Below are 15,566 nucleotides of genomic sequence, written 5' to 3' on the forward strand. Positions count from 1 at the left end.
TCCCCGGTGTCAGATATTTCCATCCTGGCTGTAAGAAGGAAGACTAGACATACAAGACCACTCCGGGCCACTGGGTCTTTAAAAAGAGCACTTTAATATCATAAAGCAGCAGTTGTTATGGGAGTGCATTACATACAGGATTACTTTGTTCCAGAGTTTCAGAAACTGTGGATGCTACTAGTCAATACGGAAATCTTTCCACCTCCATGGAGGCAGGAAAGGCTTCTTATCACCTTTCCTCCTTTCCCAAAGCATACAGAGAGCTGCGTTCATAAATAAATAAATAAATCAACAAATAAATGAAGATCCAGGCCCAGCAGTTTTGTATTAGCCTCGCCAAGCTTAGCTAGCTTCAGGGAACAGGGAGAGGTGGCCTCTGACACTCTTTATGGTAACAGCAAATTATGAAACATTTTGCTCTTAGAAATACACCCAAGCTGAACTCGCAGCGCCCTGCACACCAGGAACAAGCCCAGTTGTCATTCAGGCACTGGAATCTCTCCACATTTGAGGTAAGCAAATAAGTTTATGCCTCTGACATAAGACCTCAGAAAGGGTAGCCGCTCCTGCAGGACTTCCCTTGGCACAGCTGTCCCACATGAGCCATCACATGGTAGCTGCGAACTCTGGCTTCACCATCCAGAGTATAAAATGGAAGCCTTTGAGAGGGAGACTCTTTTCCTGCAAGCTACAGGTGTGGTCTGAGAGCTGTTGGTAAGTAAAAAAAACCCCCCAAAACAAAACAAAAACCCCCTCTTTAATTTCACATTAAGGTATCCCTGAATCTCAAATGGTTGTGCTTGGTCATACAGTGTTCTCTTTGCCATAAGAAAAGACCCTTGAAAGGCAAAAAAAAAAAAAAAAAAAGTAAGATTGATGAATGTCACATTTCAAGTAAGGGTTTTCCCCTGTTAAATGGCAATTCCAGGTTATTTTTCCTTTAGTGAGGATATTTGCTTAGCAGAATAAGATGTAATAGCACTCATGCTGAAAGAAGTAGTCTGAAATAATTATTTTTGGTAACATTCCAAGTGCAGACAAGCTGTAAAGAGCAGAGGGTGTAAGCTGACTAGTAGCTTCTGTTGAACACTAAATCGGGAGGGATTATGTATCAATGATACCTGTTCTGTTTTGAACGTGCTCCTTTCCTGAGTATTGTAGCATGTGTATGATGGTACTTGTGGTCTCTGGAGTAGCCTATAAATTTTAAGACAAAATATGTGTTTTGCAGTAGATCTGTCTTTATAGCTTACTTAACTGTGGTCTTATGCTTACTGGACTAGTAAAATTTGAGTTATAGATAATTGTCATGGGGTGCTCTATCGCTTAAAGACGATGTAAATAGATGGATAACAATACGTTCGCCAGTATATACCCTGTTGATAATGCACGTAACAGCTCTTGTATTTGAGCCTGGATGAGCACTCGGGTAGATTGTGCCAGTTGCTGTTTAATGCATGTTTGTGTGACCTTTTAGGTATGCTTGGGAGATGTGCTGCTTTTTTGGAAAAGCTTTTAAAAAAAAAAAACAAACCAAGAAAACATAAAACCAATGAACCCTCATGCTGTTTCACTTTCTGTTGTGTTTTGCCGGATAAATGCTGTGTGGGCCTTATCCTTTCTCTGCCCTATCTCAGGTGCATGTGATCACTTGCCAATGGCTGTAAGGTGTTAGAGGGATAGAAGGTGATTAAAGTGACAATGTGTCCTGGCTCAGGTGGGTCCAGTTACCTAATGGGAAAGCAGCTAAAGATGTGGAACAGGCTTCCTAGAGGGGTGGTCGATGCCCCGTGCCTGGCAGTGTTTAGGAGGCTTTTGGACAGTGCCCTTTAATAACATGCCTTAATTTTTGGTCAGCCCTGAAGTGGTCAGGCAGCTGGACTAGGTGATGGTTATAGGTCCCTTCCAGCTGGAATCGCACTCTTCTCCCTTTCATGCCTTTCCTCGTGGCTGTGGCAGCGTGGGGAAGTGGAGCGTAGAGGGATAGCTGTCTTCAGGCGATGTCTGCTGCGTTTATTTCTTTTGTTTTGGCATGTCGTGAGTGGTGGGCATTAGTCAGAGTCAGCGGAGCAGAAAACAAGCTAATTCTGTAATGAAATCTCTGTTTCAAGTAGAACTCTGCTACCTGTATGCAAGGAGGCAAACATTGACATTTCTGTAGCGTGTACTTGTATCTAAAAAAAACATGCAGGTAGTTGTGGATTTGCCTTGCATTGTAGAAGTGATCCTTGACCGGACTTAAGGCTGAAGAGTTAAGTCTCTCTCTTCCATTCTGTTTCTCTACCCCGTAAGAATATTCTAATTGCATGCCCCCAGTCCACAAACTGTAGTATTTTAGCAGGGTGATGCAGGGCAAGTGTCCACCCCCTGACCCACCTGGGCAGCAACTGGAAGGAAGGAGGAGAGTCAGAAGGGCTTTAGAGGGGAGCACGGGGTAACAGCAGCAGAAATGAAGTTGCATTTAAACGCAAGGAGGGAGAACCTGTATTCATTTTAACTGCGGAGAAGCTTTAACCCTTTGGTTGAGTTGCTCCCTAGTTAAAAGGCAGGTAATGACCTTGTAAGGTTATTTAATTTGAAGCTGATAAATTCTTACTGAATCACTATACTGTTGATAAAAGGTAGTTTTCTTTTCTTTCCCTGTTTGGCCCCAGACACAACCTACAACAACCTGTAAACCAGAACCAAGTATTACTGAATGATCAAACTTGGAAATCTACTTTTTTTATTTGGCAATCATTCACTTTATTATATATACATATTTAAAGTCTGTACATAGTAAAATACAAAATAAAGGTGTTTCTTTATAAGTTACACAATTAAACAGCTACATTTGTCTGTAGTTTAGCCATCATTTAATTAAAAAAGGAGAGAAATCTTGCTGAGCCGTCGTTATATTCATTCACAATAACCTTGGTATAAAACATCCATACAGAGTAAGTGTACAAAATAGTGTACAGTTTATATAAGCTGTGCAAAGACAGCAAAGTTCAGTCAAAAATCAAAGAGGCATATCCACTTTCCTCTGTCCACATCATGGATAGCAGAAGCAAAGTGGAAAATAAATGCAGGCCTGTGGGCAAAAAGGTGGGTTAGACAGTGCTTCCAATATAATGTCGATGCATAAATTAAAATGAAAAACATATAAATATATAAGGTCTCCATTACACAAGGCACACTGACATTATACCTTAGAAGTCATTCCAGGGATTTCAGTGGGTCTGTTGCGCAAGTATTGTGCTATTCGGGGTGAGGAGGCAGGCAGCGTTTGGTCTGTGTCCCTTAATGCTATTTACTTTTGGAAGAAAGGGTTGCTAGATCAGACCAGTCTTCAGGGGTTTGAAATCTTAATAGTAGCTGGAAATTCACTTGAAAGGTAGTAAAAATGGCCACAGCATCTATATTGTATTTTTTTGTTGTTTCTTACCTGGGGAGAGAAGTTTCCTTCCAACAGGCTGTACTTTCCTCCCAGCTATAAAGCAAGGAGCTGCCTGTTGCTTGCTTTCAGGAGAAGGTCGCTCATTGAGAAAAATGTTGATTTTTCTCAATGGAAATGTTGCAGAGCGAGTTATGAAAAGGTTAGCAGATGCTATGAATGTGAAAACCTCCACATGGGGCAAAGAATAAGGGATACCTATAAGCAGAAAGTCTTGCAGCTGTGTGATAAAGAACCTGCACTGGAGAAGCATGTGGACGTTTGGGTGGGACATCACCTCTTCAATTTATAGCACTCTGTTTTATTTACATCCTTGCAATGTCCCCATGTGATGGTAGGGGCAGGCAGGTGATCTAAGAGACTGTTATCTCCTCCTCTTCCTCTTCTCCTTCATCCTCCTCCTCCTCTGAGTCTGAGAAGTCTGAAGGTTTGCTGGGGCTGCTAGAATGGGATGGCGAAGGAGACATCTGGGAGTCCAGTCTGTCCCTCAAGTGTAGATGTTCTGGGGACTGGTGGTAGGTTAAGGGATGCCGGGGGCTGGGTGGGCACACGGGGGGAACTTCCTCCTCTTCCTCCTCTCCTGAACATTTCTTGCCTACGTCACTGAGGTCTGGGTGAGGGTTGAACTTGGTGGGTAGGGTCTGTTCTCTGCAGCCCCCAGAGGAGAGGAGCTCTCTTTCTTTGGAGTTCCTCCACTTCATCCTCCTGTTCTGGAACCAGATCTTCACCTGAGATGGGGGGAAGCAACACAGAAATGAAAAGGTTCAGTAAAACAGGGGCCAGGAGAAGCCTTTTGGTTGCGCCGTCAAAACCCTGCTCGTGCCCATACTGAAGCTAACAGGGACCACAGAACCTGACCTTTGGGGGACTCTAGGAGAGGGGTTGGCGGGCAGTAAGGCCCTGGTCTCTCCAGTCCTACTCACCCAGCTGGGAATCGCGCTGCTCTCTTGGCTCCGTTGAGGCTCACAGCCCTGTAGCTTGCTTCGGGCTTCTCCAGGTCGTGGGCAGTTCTGCCTGCTCCCGTCCCCTTTTCCTCCCCTACCCTCTAGCTGCCCCCCGGGGGTGGGGGGCCCGGTTGCCCGCACCCCTCTGCCCTCCCTGCTCTGTGCCCCTTCTCACCTGCGAGTCCTTGAGGCCCAGCTTGGCCGCCAACTTCTTCCTATCGGGTTTGCTGATGTACTTCTGCTTCTGGAACATCTTCTCCAGCGCCTTGCGCTGCACGTCGGAGAAGACGGCGCGGCGCAGCATGCCCCGGCGGGGCTTGCCGCGGGCGGCCAGTGGCCAGGAGAAGGTGCCGGGGATGGGGACCACGGCGGAGGCGGCTGCGGGGGGGGACGGGGACACACAGAGCTGAGAGGAGCAGGACGGGCCCCTGCTGCCCCCTCCCTGCCCTTCGGGTGGGCACCCATCTCAACCTGGGGCCGTGAAAAGGAGCCCCTTCAACTAAGGCTTAACTACGCGCTCCCCTTTCAGCCAGCGATCACTGGGATTAGATCTATCAACTCAAACGTGTAAAAATGGATCAATAGTGGCCGGTTTTGTTGGGAGATTCAAAGGTCTCTGGCCTGAAAAGGCAAAGCGAGGCGTACCGGCTAAGATAGAGGTATAATAAAAAAGCTCTCCCTCCCGCTCAGAAGCATTTGATTTTTTTCAGACGCTTTTATCATTTCAGGAGCTTTATTATGCTCGAGATGAAAATGAGGACTTTTCTGATTCCGAACAAAACCGCTCCTCTTCAGATGCAGTTTTGATCAATCAGTATTCATCTTTTTATATTAATCTCCTCCCCCCCCCAAAGTTGGAGAATTCAGTCCGAAGACATGAAAAGTAACAGCTAATTAGCACATTGCCTGGTTCCCAATGGCATTGGTATGATAAAAAGGGCAGAGTTTCGCCTTAAAAAAAAAAAAGGGGGGGGGAACCTCCCCAAGAGAGACAGAGATGCTAATGAAGCGTGAATGGTAATTGTGTAGTAATGAACTAACAGAAAAAGACTGAGGACAAGCAGCTAACGCCATATATTATTGGAACAAAAGAGATTTACACTTTCAAACTAAACACAACGGCATGCCAGGCTCCTCGGGAGAATACTGATGGCACAATCGTCTCTTTCCCCAAATCATTTTCATTAAATGGACATGAAAAGCTATTTATAAAGCTCAAGTTGTTTTTGTTAGGCTATTCACATGCTGGAGAAAGGAAGCAAATTCCATTATCCGGAGGATGAATGGAAGAGCTTGGGTTATTTTTTTTCCTCTCTCCCTTTCCCTGTTTTCTTTTTAAATTAATAGCTTGTTTGTGTAATTAGAGCTTTTTTTTTAATTGTTCTCTCCGCATCATAACACTTCAGCGCTGTAAGAATCATACCCCCGTAGCCTGCTTTCTCGCCGAGGCCGTGTCGTTTGAATACCACTGACGGTCTAAACGAGAAGCGATGAAGTGGGAGACCCAAGGTGAAGGAGGGGAGGGTTAGTACGCGGAGGAGGTGGAGGAGGGAAGTCCCGGCCGTGCCCGCGGTACGCTCGATCCGCCTGTAAACGCCAGCAACCCGGCGGGGCCGGAAAGGTTTGGGGCTGGGGGCGCACAGGGACGACAGGGCGGAGAGCGGCTTTGCAAGGGAGCGGGCTGCCTCCCTCCGCCTGCGCGGAGCGTGTCCCGGGCGGGCTCCGCGGGCGCGGAGCGCGGGCGGCGGCGGGAGCTGACCGCTCCCTTCGTGGTGCTGAAAGCGGCGGCGCGGCCCCGGGGGGGGTGAGGGGGCGCCGGGCGGGAGGGGCTGCCCGGGAGGAGGGGGGGACCCGCCTCGCCTTGGGACCGTGACAATCCCGGCTAATTTGCCGATCAGCGGGGGGAGCGGGCAGGGAATGTCAAGCAGTCACTGCCTGTGCTAAATCGGGCATCAAATTGGCGCGACTGATGCTTGAATGTTGTACTCCCGCCAACCTCTGAACTGGAGCATAACCCCCGGGGTGTGTGTGGGGGGGGGGGAACGGGGGACGGACACGGAGAAATATTACCGGGCAGTGCCTGGAGCGGGGCGGGAGGAGAGGGGTCCGCCCGGAGGGAGAGGGACTTTTAAAGACCTACCTGGGAAATAGGAAGATCTGATAAAGGGCTGGAAGGATCCTTCAAAGTACGGGAAGGAGAAAGTCTTTGGAGGGACGTTCTGGAGCAACGCAGGGGAAGTTTCTAGTAAATAAATAAAATTAAATTAAGCAAAGGGTTATTACCACCGGTTGGACTCGACCGACGGCGCGGCTGGGTCTGTCGCTTGGTCTAGGGACCAAGGCGGTGGTACTCCCCCCCTTCTCCCCCCCCCCCAAATAAAAAAGGGGGGGGGGCAGGCTGAGCTCGGAATCGCCTAGGAAAGGCGGCACTTTTGCTGCTATGGTTTTGCCGGCAAAGCGGCACCCGGGGTGGCAGAGTCGGGCAGGAGACCCGTCTGTGGGACCCCCTGCCTGCTCCTCTCGTCCGCCCTGCGGCCGCTCCGGGGGCGGCGGAGCGGGACCAGCAGCCTGCCGAGCGCTCCTCCTCGCCCTTAAGTACGAGCGCTGCCGGAGGGCTCTGCAGCTCGGTACTAGGACCTCCCTCCCTTTCCTAAACCGTCTCCCTCCTCTCCCCCCAGCCCCGCCGCCCCCCTCCTGGCAGGCGGTGGGTTCCGCGGAGCCCCGGAGCGGCGGGCGCGGGGGGGGGGGGGGGGGGTCCGGGAGCGGGCCGCTTACCGGCGCGGGGGGCGGAGGAGGAGAGGATGGCGTTGACCCCAAACTTCAGGAAAGTGGAGTCGCTGCTGGAAGTCTGTGGCGAACAGATCCTCCTGGAGCCGGCGGTGGAGCTGGGGAGCTCCGGCGTCCCCGAGTCCGTCCCGGCCGCTGAGGTTGGGGGGGACATGCTGGGCGGGGGGGCGGTCCTGGGCAGGTAACTGGTAGGCCTGCTGATCCGGATCAAATCTTCCACCAGGAAGCTGGAATGGCTGGAAAAAGCTGACTGCAGCGACTGAGGCAAGGTGAGGGTGGGAGTCGGCCGCAGGAGGCTGGGGTAGACGGCCGGCGGAGCGATGAGGCTGGGGAACATCATCGCAGGGGCCGTCCGCGGAGCAGGGCTGGGGCCGCTCGTTTGTTTGTTTGTTTGTTTGCTTTTGTTTTCTGCTTTGCAAACCTCGTTTAGTAAAGATCCAGCTAGCAAGCCTGGCGGGGTTCTCTCTGCCCCTTCCTCCTGGACGATGGGTTTTATAGTGGTCAGCCCCGCTGAGGCTCTTTCAAAAGTGACAGCCCCAACAATGGGGTTCAACAAAGTTCTCCACTTGAGCTTCATTCAGGGCGAGCTCCGGGCTTCTCCATTGGTCCGGGGCTGCAATTTATGATTGGATTAGACTTCATAAGCAACCGGGGCACAATGGCCCCGCCACAAAGAAAGTGTAGTCATCAATTTTGCATATTGACCGCCTCTTTGGAATACAGCGCTCCAAAGGCTCCCAGCAGGGTTTTGTTCAGAGGCAACACACACAGGCTAATTAAATGCCTATTTAAAAGTTTCGAATGACATCTTGCCTCGTAGAAAGGGAATTATTTAAAGAAAGCACTAAATTTATTTGCCGCTCCCCTGCTGAGTTTAGGAAATAAATCAATAAATATTCATATAAACCTATCTGCGGGCTCTCAGAAAAGCAGGGGTTTTGTGGAATGGAAAATACGAATTCGAAAACGTGGAACTAAGCTCTGTTGAGGGGGAAAAAAATATTCGGAGAGCGGATCCCACCGTGGTTTGAGCGCGTTCTGCCCCCTGCTATTAGCATGCGGCCAAATTTGTGCCTGACGTTGGGGTTATTTTTCTATCTGCACGTCAAAGGTCCGGTATAAAGCGAATTTGCGGCGTTAACCTCCACCCTCGGGATCCGAGCTTCGCAAGAGCCTTGCCTACGTGTGCTCAGGCAAGAGGCTTGCCCGCATCGGACCGAGACGTAAGCCTCGTTTGTAGCCGATAAGAACTCCGCGCCGAGAAAATCCGAACACTGAGCACAGGAAAGATCTGAACGGCTTTGCGGGGCCAGAGCAGCCCCCTCAGGTTCTCAATCTGTTGGTCCTCTTAAGCTCATCTACATTAAAAATAGTGGAAATAGCTACCCTCCGACCGTGAAAATGAAGGCAACGCTGTAGCATTTTGATCCTTTTGGCTCAAGTAGTCTGAGCTAGCCTCGGTTTTATCGGTATCGGTGGCTCGAAGCCTTCTCGACGCCGCCGAATTCACCTGAACTCGGTTTTTATCTGCGTGCGTGCGCAGAATTTCTGGAGGTGTATTCAGCTCGGTGCCGCAGAGCCGAAAGTCCCTTAACTTTGGTGTGAGGGACAAATGACATCGTCTAACGGAGAAGTAGAAAACAGGGATTTTTCTGGCAGAGAGGTTTTGTTTGTGGTGGCAAATATGGAAATAGGCGCAAGCGTAGTTAATTTCCTTTGGAGCTGGGTGATGAAAGCAGCTATTGAGAGTGGGTTTACCTGATTTCTCTGTTAAAGACTATAACAGATGTGTTAAATGTTCTATGTTTTAAAAGCACCCTATTCAGCCCTTTGGTGTGGCTGAACCTTTGCAAGCAGAAGTGTGCAGCTCAACCATGCAGCCTTTATCCTATTAACCATGAACTAACTGTCACCTTCAGCTGTTTTCCCTTTTTACTTTTTAACACAAAGCTTTCTCAAAAATCTTATTAACCAGCTTTATTTCTCTCGATGGTTTTTGTCCGGACGTTTTGTGTTGATTATCTCCATGTCGATGCTTTAACCATTCAATAAAAGTGCATCTGCGATTTATATCACATTAGGGAAGAAAGAAAGTCTGTTAAACCTCTCCCCTGATTCAAATCAAAAAGTTATTTATTAGAGAGGACGGAATCAGCCCTCGAAATTGTATGATCCTGACAAGTTTTCCCGGTGCTGTACGCCGGCCTCCAGCAGATGAGCATCTGCAGAAGGCTGACTTGGAAGATCCGCTGTCTGAAAGCATCGCTTTGAAATAAAACCTCGCTGGAGTCGTGTCCCCCCCCCCCCCCCCAAGTTTTGTTAATCTTGATGCTTAGCAGGTAAAGAAAAAAGGGAAGGAAGGCGCGGGCAGAGCCCAAACGGCTCGGGGGGTGCTGGCGGGCACCGCGGCGGGTGTCGGGGGTGGGGTGGGGGGAGAAGCGGGGGGCTGCCCCCTCCTGCTCCGGGTTTAGCTTTCCTCTCGCCCTCACCCGGAGCGCTCCGAAGTTGCCTCAAGCCCGTTTATACACATGGCTGCTCTCAAGGTGTTATTTACCAAGCGAGTGGGACGGTAGCGAATAGAAAAAGCAAACGGGGCTTTCCCAATAAAATAATTGATTGGCGTCCCCTCTACGCCCCTACCCCCCCCCCCCCCCCCCCCGTCCTGTTCCGTCCCGTCTCTCTCCCCTGCTCCCTGCCCCTCTCGCAGCCGCCCTCCTGCGCTCCTCCCCCCCCCCGGCATTTCCCAACACAGCGCCGGCGTCTCGGAGCAGCCCGGGCGGGTCCGAGAACACTTAGTTTTCTGCAGTCATTATAGGTTTCCTTTGAGATGATTTACTCCTTTCTTTACATCTACATTGGGGCCATTTTGCCTCACTATAGACCAACTGCTGCTAATTTCTCTGGTTTAAAAAAGAGGGTTTGACATTTTCTGGAAGGTTGGGTCAAACGCATGCTGGGGCACACGTGGACCCAGTTCCTTGTGATGCGTCTGAGCACACTCGTAAAGAATTCCTTAAGCACCAAGGCAAAAGAGACTAGACATCTATTGAAAGGGAAGATAGACCATAAGAAACCAAGAAATCAGACGAAAGGATCTTATTTTAAGTGATCTCCTTTGGAAGTTTCTTTTCAAAGGCAGTGATCATTTAAGAGAAGGGAATTCTAATGTCTCAGGATAAAACCTGTGACTAATGCCGTTTGACCTATGCTCATGCCGTTTTGTGCTTCCTGCCATTCATTTTAATGTCGTTATCTTCAAATTTATTTCTTAAAAGTCACTCACTTTCTTTGTCGCTAAAAAAAAACCCCTAAAAACAAAAAAAAAACCAAACCCCAAAACCGCCGGCAGCGGGGCGGGGGGTAGGGCTCGGAGCCTGCGTGTGTCCCGCTCCGAGGCCGGTAATCCGCATGAAATTGGGAGAGCCGGCGCTTCAAATCCGGAGACCAAAGAGCTCGCCTGGGCTGGGCCGGCGCCTCCCCGGGGGCGCGGAGTCGCGCTGGGGAGCGCCATCCCTCTCCCCGCGTCCCCGCCGGCCCCGGGAGACGGACGTCTCAATCACCGCCGCGGCTCTGCCCGCCGCCCCGCGAGGGACCGGCCCCACGCCGGACGCTCCCCCCGCGCCTTTCCCGGCGGGGGGGGAAGCCGGGCCGGTCCCCGGTGCTTCCCGCGGCCGGACGAAAGCCAAACTTCGCCCCTTCTTCCCGAGCCGGGAACCGCTCCGCAAGGGGCCGGGCGAGCCCCGCTCCGCCGCCCCCGCTCCCCCGCGCGGGTGGCGGCTGCCCGGCCCGCCGCAGCCCCGCGGCTTCTCGCTCTCCAAAGCTACGGAGGAAGCGCGCCCGTGTGTGTGTGTGTGTGTGTGTGTGTGTGTACGCGTTTCGGTTTGTGGTTTGTTGGTTTTTTTCTTTTTTTTTTTCCCCCCTTCTTTCTTTTCTCCCGGGGAGGGGGCGGCGGCGGGAGGGATGCTCCGTCCCCGGCGCGTCCAAGCTCCCTAACGATGCTTATCGACCTCGTCGGGAGCTTGAATGGAGGCTGCGGGGGCGAAGCTATATTAAGACACCTAAGGCTTCACCTTTAGAATTCAAGCACAAGGAACAGTAACTGTTGGTTCGTTCAAAGCTCTTCTAGATCCCCCCTTTTCTTGAAAATCCTTCTATTGTGCCAATCAAGCAGATGGTTTGCAGGAAATATAGCTTGGCCCCGGTGACCGAAACTAATTTTAACTAGCTTTCCAAGCCTGGCACGTTTGTTTTGCTCTTACAAAATAGCTAAAAAAACAGCTGGCAAGGGTGAATTAAACCCATTAAAGACACATTTATAAGAAATTATATTCACATAGGTTGCTTGAAACCCCCCTAAGAGGGGAGAGATGAGCGTATTGAAATGAAAATGTCCCCGAACACACTACCCTCCTTAACATCGCCTGAGAGTCTCAAAACATTTTACTAAATAGATTAACTTGACTATTGTTTCGCATCACATTTATCAGCTTCATTAAGTGAATAGCTGAACAAATATATTACGCATGCATGAAAAGCTCTTTTGGGGGCTGCCTTATTGTGTCCTCAGCCCTGACAGGTGGTTAACTGTGTTTCTCTCTCCTCTCCCCCTCTCTCTCTCTGCGCAAAGAAAGAGGGATCTCGGACAGAGCGCGCAGCCCAGACTTGGCAAAGGGACCTAGAGGGGAGAGTTACTTTCTTTTCCCTCGCCATTCATGCTGGCCAGCCTAGAGTGCATGCAGCCTGAAATGCAACCAGATGATCTGATCATGTCAAAAGTAATTAACTTTAGTTTAGTCTCTGTGTTTTGCTTGTGCTTTACTAACTCCTTCCGAGCCTGTTTAATTTGCATTCTTTCTTTCAAATTTGGTTATTTTTGTCTACTTTGTCCTTTTATCCTTTCCCCAACCTCCATCTTTGTTTAAAAAAAAAAAAAAAAAATAACCTGGGGTCGAACAATCCCTCTTCTTTCTTTTCCACTGATCTGTCTAATAAACAAACAACCACACAACCTCCCTAAAAACAACTCCTTTCATGAGCTAAGATTTGCTCATTTTGGGGAGCTAGAATTTGCAAAATGCAATATGGTGCTTTATTCGTTCCCTTAATTTCATGATTATTTAGCACGGTGGAAACTAGCTGGGAATTGGGCAGGGACTGTTCGGATTCTTAGATGCTGGAGGCCAAGGTCCTGCTTGTTTCAGTTGTGGTCTCTGCCCCAAGAGTTTCCAAGTTAGACTGCGCAGATGAAGCGTGGAGGATGAGAGAACGTGACGCTTTCCCCTTTGTTTTCTCCAATACGTCTTTCTCTCATCTTACTCAAGTAGGTAAGAAGAATTAAAAACCCTTTTGCCTTTCAAATCAGGTCTTAAATCTACTCCTACCACCTCACCGCAAAGCAAAGTGGTGATCCTCTGCTTATGATGGTGGCAAATTTCTCTGCTCACTGATTCACTGAAATCTCTAGGCAGTGGGCGGTTTTAAGTGCTAGGAGTTGAGGATCCCATTACTTTTTCCATTCATAAAGCCCCAGTTCTGTTCTCCGTTCTCCAGGCTACGACAGGAAGGACAGCCTTCCTTGGAGGAAGAGTCTGTCAGGGCAATGCAACAGGAGAATGAACGTGTCCTGGGGTGGACTTCAGCAAACCTGACAGTTTGCTGTCACCTTAAACTGAGGGTCCCTGAGCCCACGCACTCCCTTGATGCATTTCGCAAGGGCGGATGCAGTCTTTTAGAGGCTGCTTTCCATCCCTCTGCCTGCTGGAGCAGTGCGTAGGGACATCTGTCTCTCAGAGAAAGAAGAACAGAATTAGTATTTAGCTACCCTGTAGGTTTAAGCCAGAATCTTCTGTTATTTCTACACCTTTTCTTAAAAGGACCAGACAATTAGCCCTCAATCCCTCAACTTTTATCATGCCAACTAACTGATACTGCACTTCCTTGGGGCTTAAGCCTCTCTGGAAAGGTTTAAGAGAGAGGCTCAGAGGAACCCATAGGATGCTGATGAGAGCCCGGGTACTTGCAAACACTGTCCCCAGTGGAAAGTCTTCCCTGATGTATGTGCTGGTAGCGAGTAGCCAGAAAGATGGTGATGGGCTGGGAGGCTCACTTACGCTCCTTCTGGCTGAAAAGACCTTCAGATACTGTGATCCGGTGGGGGAAACAGCTGTCGTGGAGGTTTCCAGGTAGGCGGTAGAGAGGTTCTAATGAATCAGTCACCTGCACTGCAGTGTATCACCCTGTCTGGAAAGTCATACTTTCCCTCCTCGTGCAAATGCTTTGGCCACGCAGGTATCAACTTCTTGGCACAAACTCATTGTTGCAAGAATATTCCTGATTTGAAGGTGCGGAGGTATCTTCAAATCTCAGTGTTTTTCTCTCTTTGAGTCCTATGTGAAGGTGCTGAAAGTTCTGTTGACAGGGATTAACCGATACATCTTTTGGCGGCACCAAAAGCCCTGCAATAAGGAAAGAAGAGAAACTCAAATACTCTGTAACAGTTACTTAGTAACAAAAAAAGTGCAAAAGTTCCTTGCTGGGATACCGCAATGCTCTTACAATTGAAACGGGGGAATCTTTAAAAAAACAATAGAATAAAGTCATTTGTGAGTTCTGGGGTTTTTTTGATCATTGAATTCCCTGGGCATGTAGTGATTTCATCCTGGAAGCATTACACTGGTGAACTTGTCCATTGAGGCAATGGATTTGCAGTTAAATGGTTCCATTCCAGACCATGCCCTAACCATAGCTATAGTCATGTCTATAGGTTGCTGGCAAACTGTACTGCATGCATAGAGGAAGAGACTACGTGTGCAGGCCCCTTTGGAGAAGATGCGATGCTTGGTGTTTCCAGAAATACAAAGCTATTCTTGTGGATGTTGATACAGAGTATGTTTGATTTCTGGAGCTCTGAGAGAAGAAGAGAGCTGACAAACTTTGTCGCTCAGGGTTTACCTTCATAGAGCCAGTGAGCAATGAGCTAGCAAGCACTGGTCCACGTGGTCCATGTGCTCTGTTCCCAGCTACTTTGTGTAAATTGGAAAGTCAGATGAAAGAAGATACCTGAATTTCTGTTGTCCTTTGGGGATGCTTTTTATCAAGTGAGGTGCTTCAGGTAGAGAAAACGAAGGAGAATGGAGCAATAATGACTGAGGAATGAATAGCTCCATGGTCTTATGCATCATGGACATCTCTTCAGGTTTCTCAAGTGTAGGCCTCTGAATTCAGGATGACTGGCTCCCTGTAGAGCCAATAGATTTTGCACTGGATCTCCACTCGTGAGAAAGAGTTGGTCTCTTTAGATAACATTTGACTCATTGTGGAGACTAGAACAGGGATGCCCTTCTTCTGGGCTTTCCTTTGCAAGCAGCACAGCTTCATGGTGTTCAGAGATGAAGGGCTCTTCCATTTTATCACCGGGAAAAGCTGATGAGGTTCCAATTTCACTTGCACTTGTAAAACTTTCTTGAAATAGCAAAGACCAGAACCTTTCTGATGGGAGCTTACCCAACCTGTAGAAAGTACGTCCCTTCTCAGAGAACCGTGTTTCTTTCTGGAAAACAGTAAAAAATACCTTCCTTGTTTTCTGCCAGGATGAGATTGGATAGGTAAATGGTGGAATGCGTTGCCCATTTATGCCTTCAGCTTTCTGAAAGCAAACGGAAATCTCTAGGACTAAGGAGAGTACAAGCATGTAAAGAAAGTTGTAGAAAAGCTTTTCCCCAATTTGGCCCGAGAATGTTGCTTGTTCTTTCAGGGCTGAAGTCAGGGGCAAAACTCACACTAATTTCAATGGGGTGGGGTCAAGCCCTAGAAGAATTTGAATGTACTTGTCTCTTTTCAGGACTTTGTCAGGAGTGTTTTGATACTGCAGGGTAAATACCAAAGACGACTGAAGTTTAGAATTAGACAGCCAGGATGTTTGAATAGGATCTTCATAGTCTGAAACAGGTTTTCTCAGGTCTCCCGTCATGCCTGTACAAATGAGAACTACTTAACGAAAATCGTGTTTCAGTGGTTGCATTCACATTTTTGGCTCTCATCGAGACATGAATTTTGTCTTTTTTTCCTTTCTCTCTTTTTCCTTTTCATTAAAAATGTAAGAGGGTGGAGAACATAAAGTCTTGTGTCTCTAGAAAGGTCTGTAGGGGTGTTGGATGGGATTTAGCAGATTTAAAATTTGACTTGAGGAAATCTGGTAAGGTCAGGTTGTGCTGGCACTGATAAGCATTGCTCTCGTGGCAGGGTGCAAGGGGGGGTCAGGGCTATGAACTGCGCAGGTCTTGAACTGCAGGCATTTAGTCACGATGCTGGCAGAAGGGTTGTCCCCCTCGTGAGGATGGAGGAGCACTGGCACCATCCCATTTACTCATCAGCAAATGCCTTTGAAAATAGACTGTACT

At 48.8% G+C, this 15,566-nt stretch overlaps 1 protein-coding gene across 1 annotated transcript; it reads right to left on the reverse strand.

Moving 5' to 3' along the window:
- Nucleotides 1–3,789: 3,789 nt before the first annotated feature.
- On the reverse strand, nt 3,790–7,507 carry DBX1 (developing brain homeobox 1). The gene is made up of 4 exons (XM_076343350.1): nt 7,156–7,507; nt 6,521–6,622; nt 4,556–4,758; nt 3,790–4,164 (listed from the first exon to the last, which is right to left on the reverse strand). Exons 1-4 carry the CDS (start codon nt 7,505–7,507, stop codon nt 3,790–3,792), a joined length of 1,032 nt encoding a protein of 343 aa, XP_076199465.1.
- Nucleotides 7,508–15,566: the final 8,059 nt, after the last annotated feature.

The sequence above is a fragment of the Aptenodytes patagonicus genome, chromosome 7 (genome assembly GCF_965638725.1).
Source record: "Aptenodytes patagonicus chromosome 7, bAptPat1.pri.cur, whole genome shotgun sequence".
In the NCBI taxonomy this organism is placed as follows: domain Eukaryota; kingdom Metazoa; phylum Chordata; class Aves; order Sphenisciformes; family Spheniscidae; genus Aptenodytes; species Aptenodytes patagonicus.

Excerpts from the sequence above, each read along its gene's own strand:
- DBX1 (XM_076343350.1), bottom strand. The coding sequence starts at position 7,507 with ATGATGTTCCCCAGCCTCATCGCTCCGCCGGCCGTCTACCCCAGCCTC. Across the intron at positions 6,623-7,155 it reads CTCCTCCGCCCCCCGCGCCG|AAACTTCCCCTGCGTTGCTC; the intron begins GTAAGCGGCCCG and ends TTTATTTACTAG. Across the intron at positions 4,759-6,520 it reads CAGATCTTCCTATTTCCCAG|CCGCCTCCGCCGTGGTCCCC; the intron begins GTAGGTCTTTAA and ends CCCCCCCCGCAG.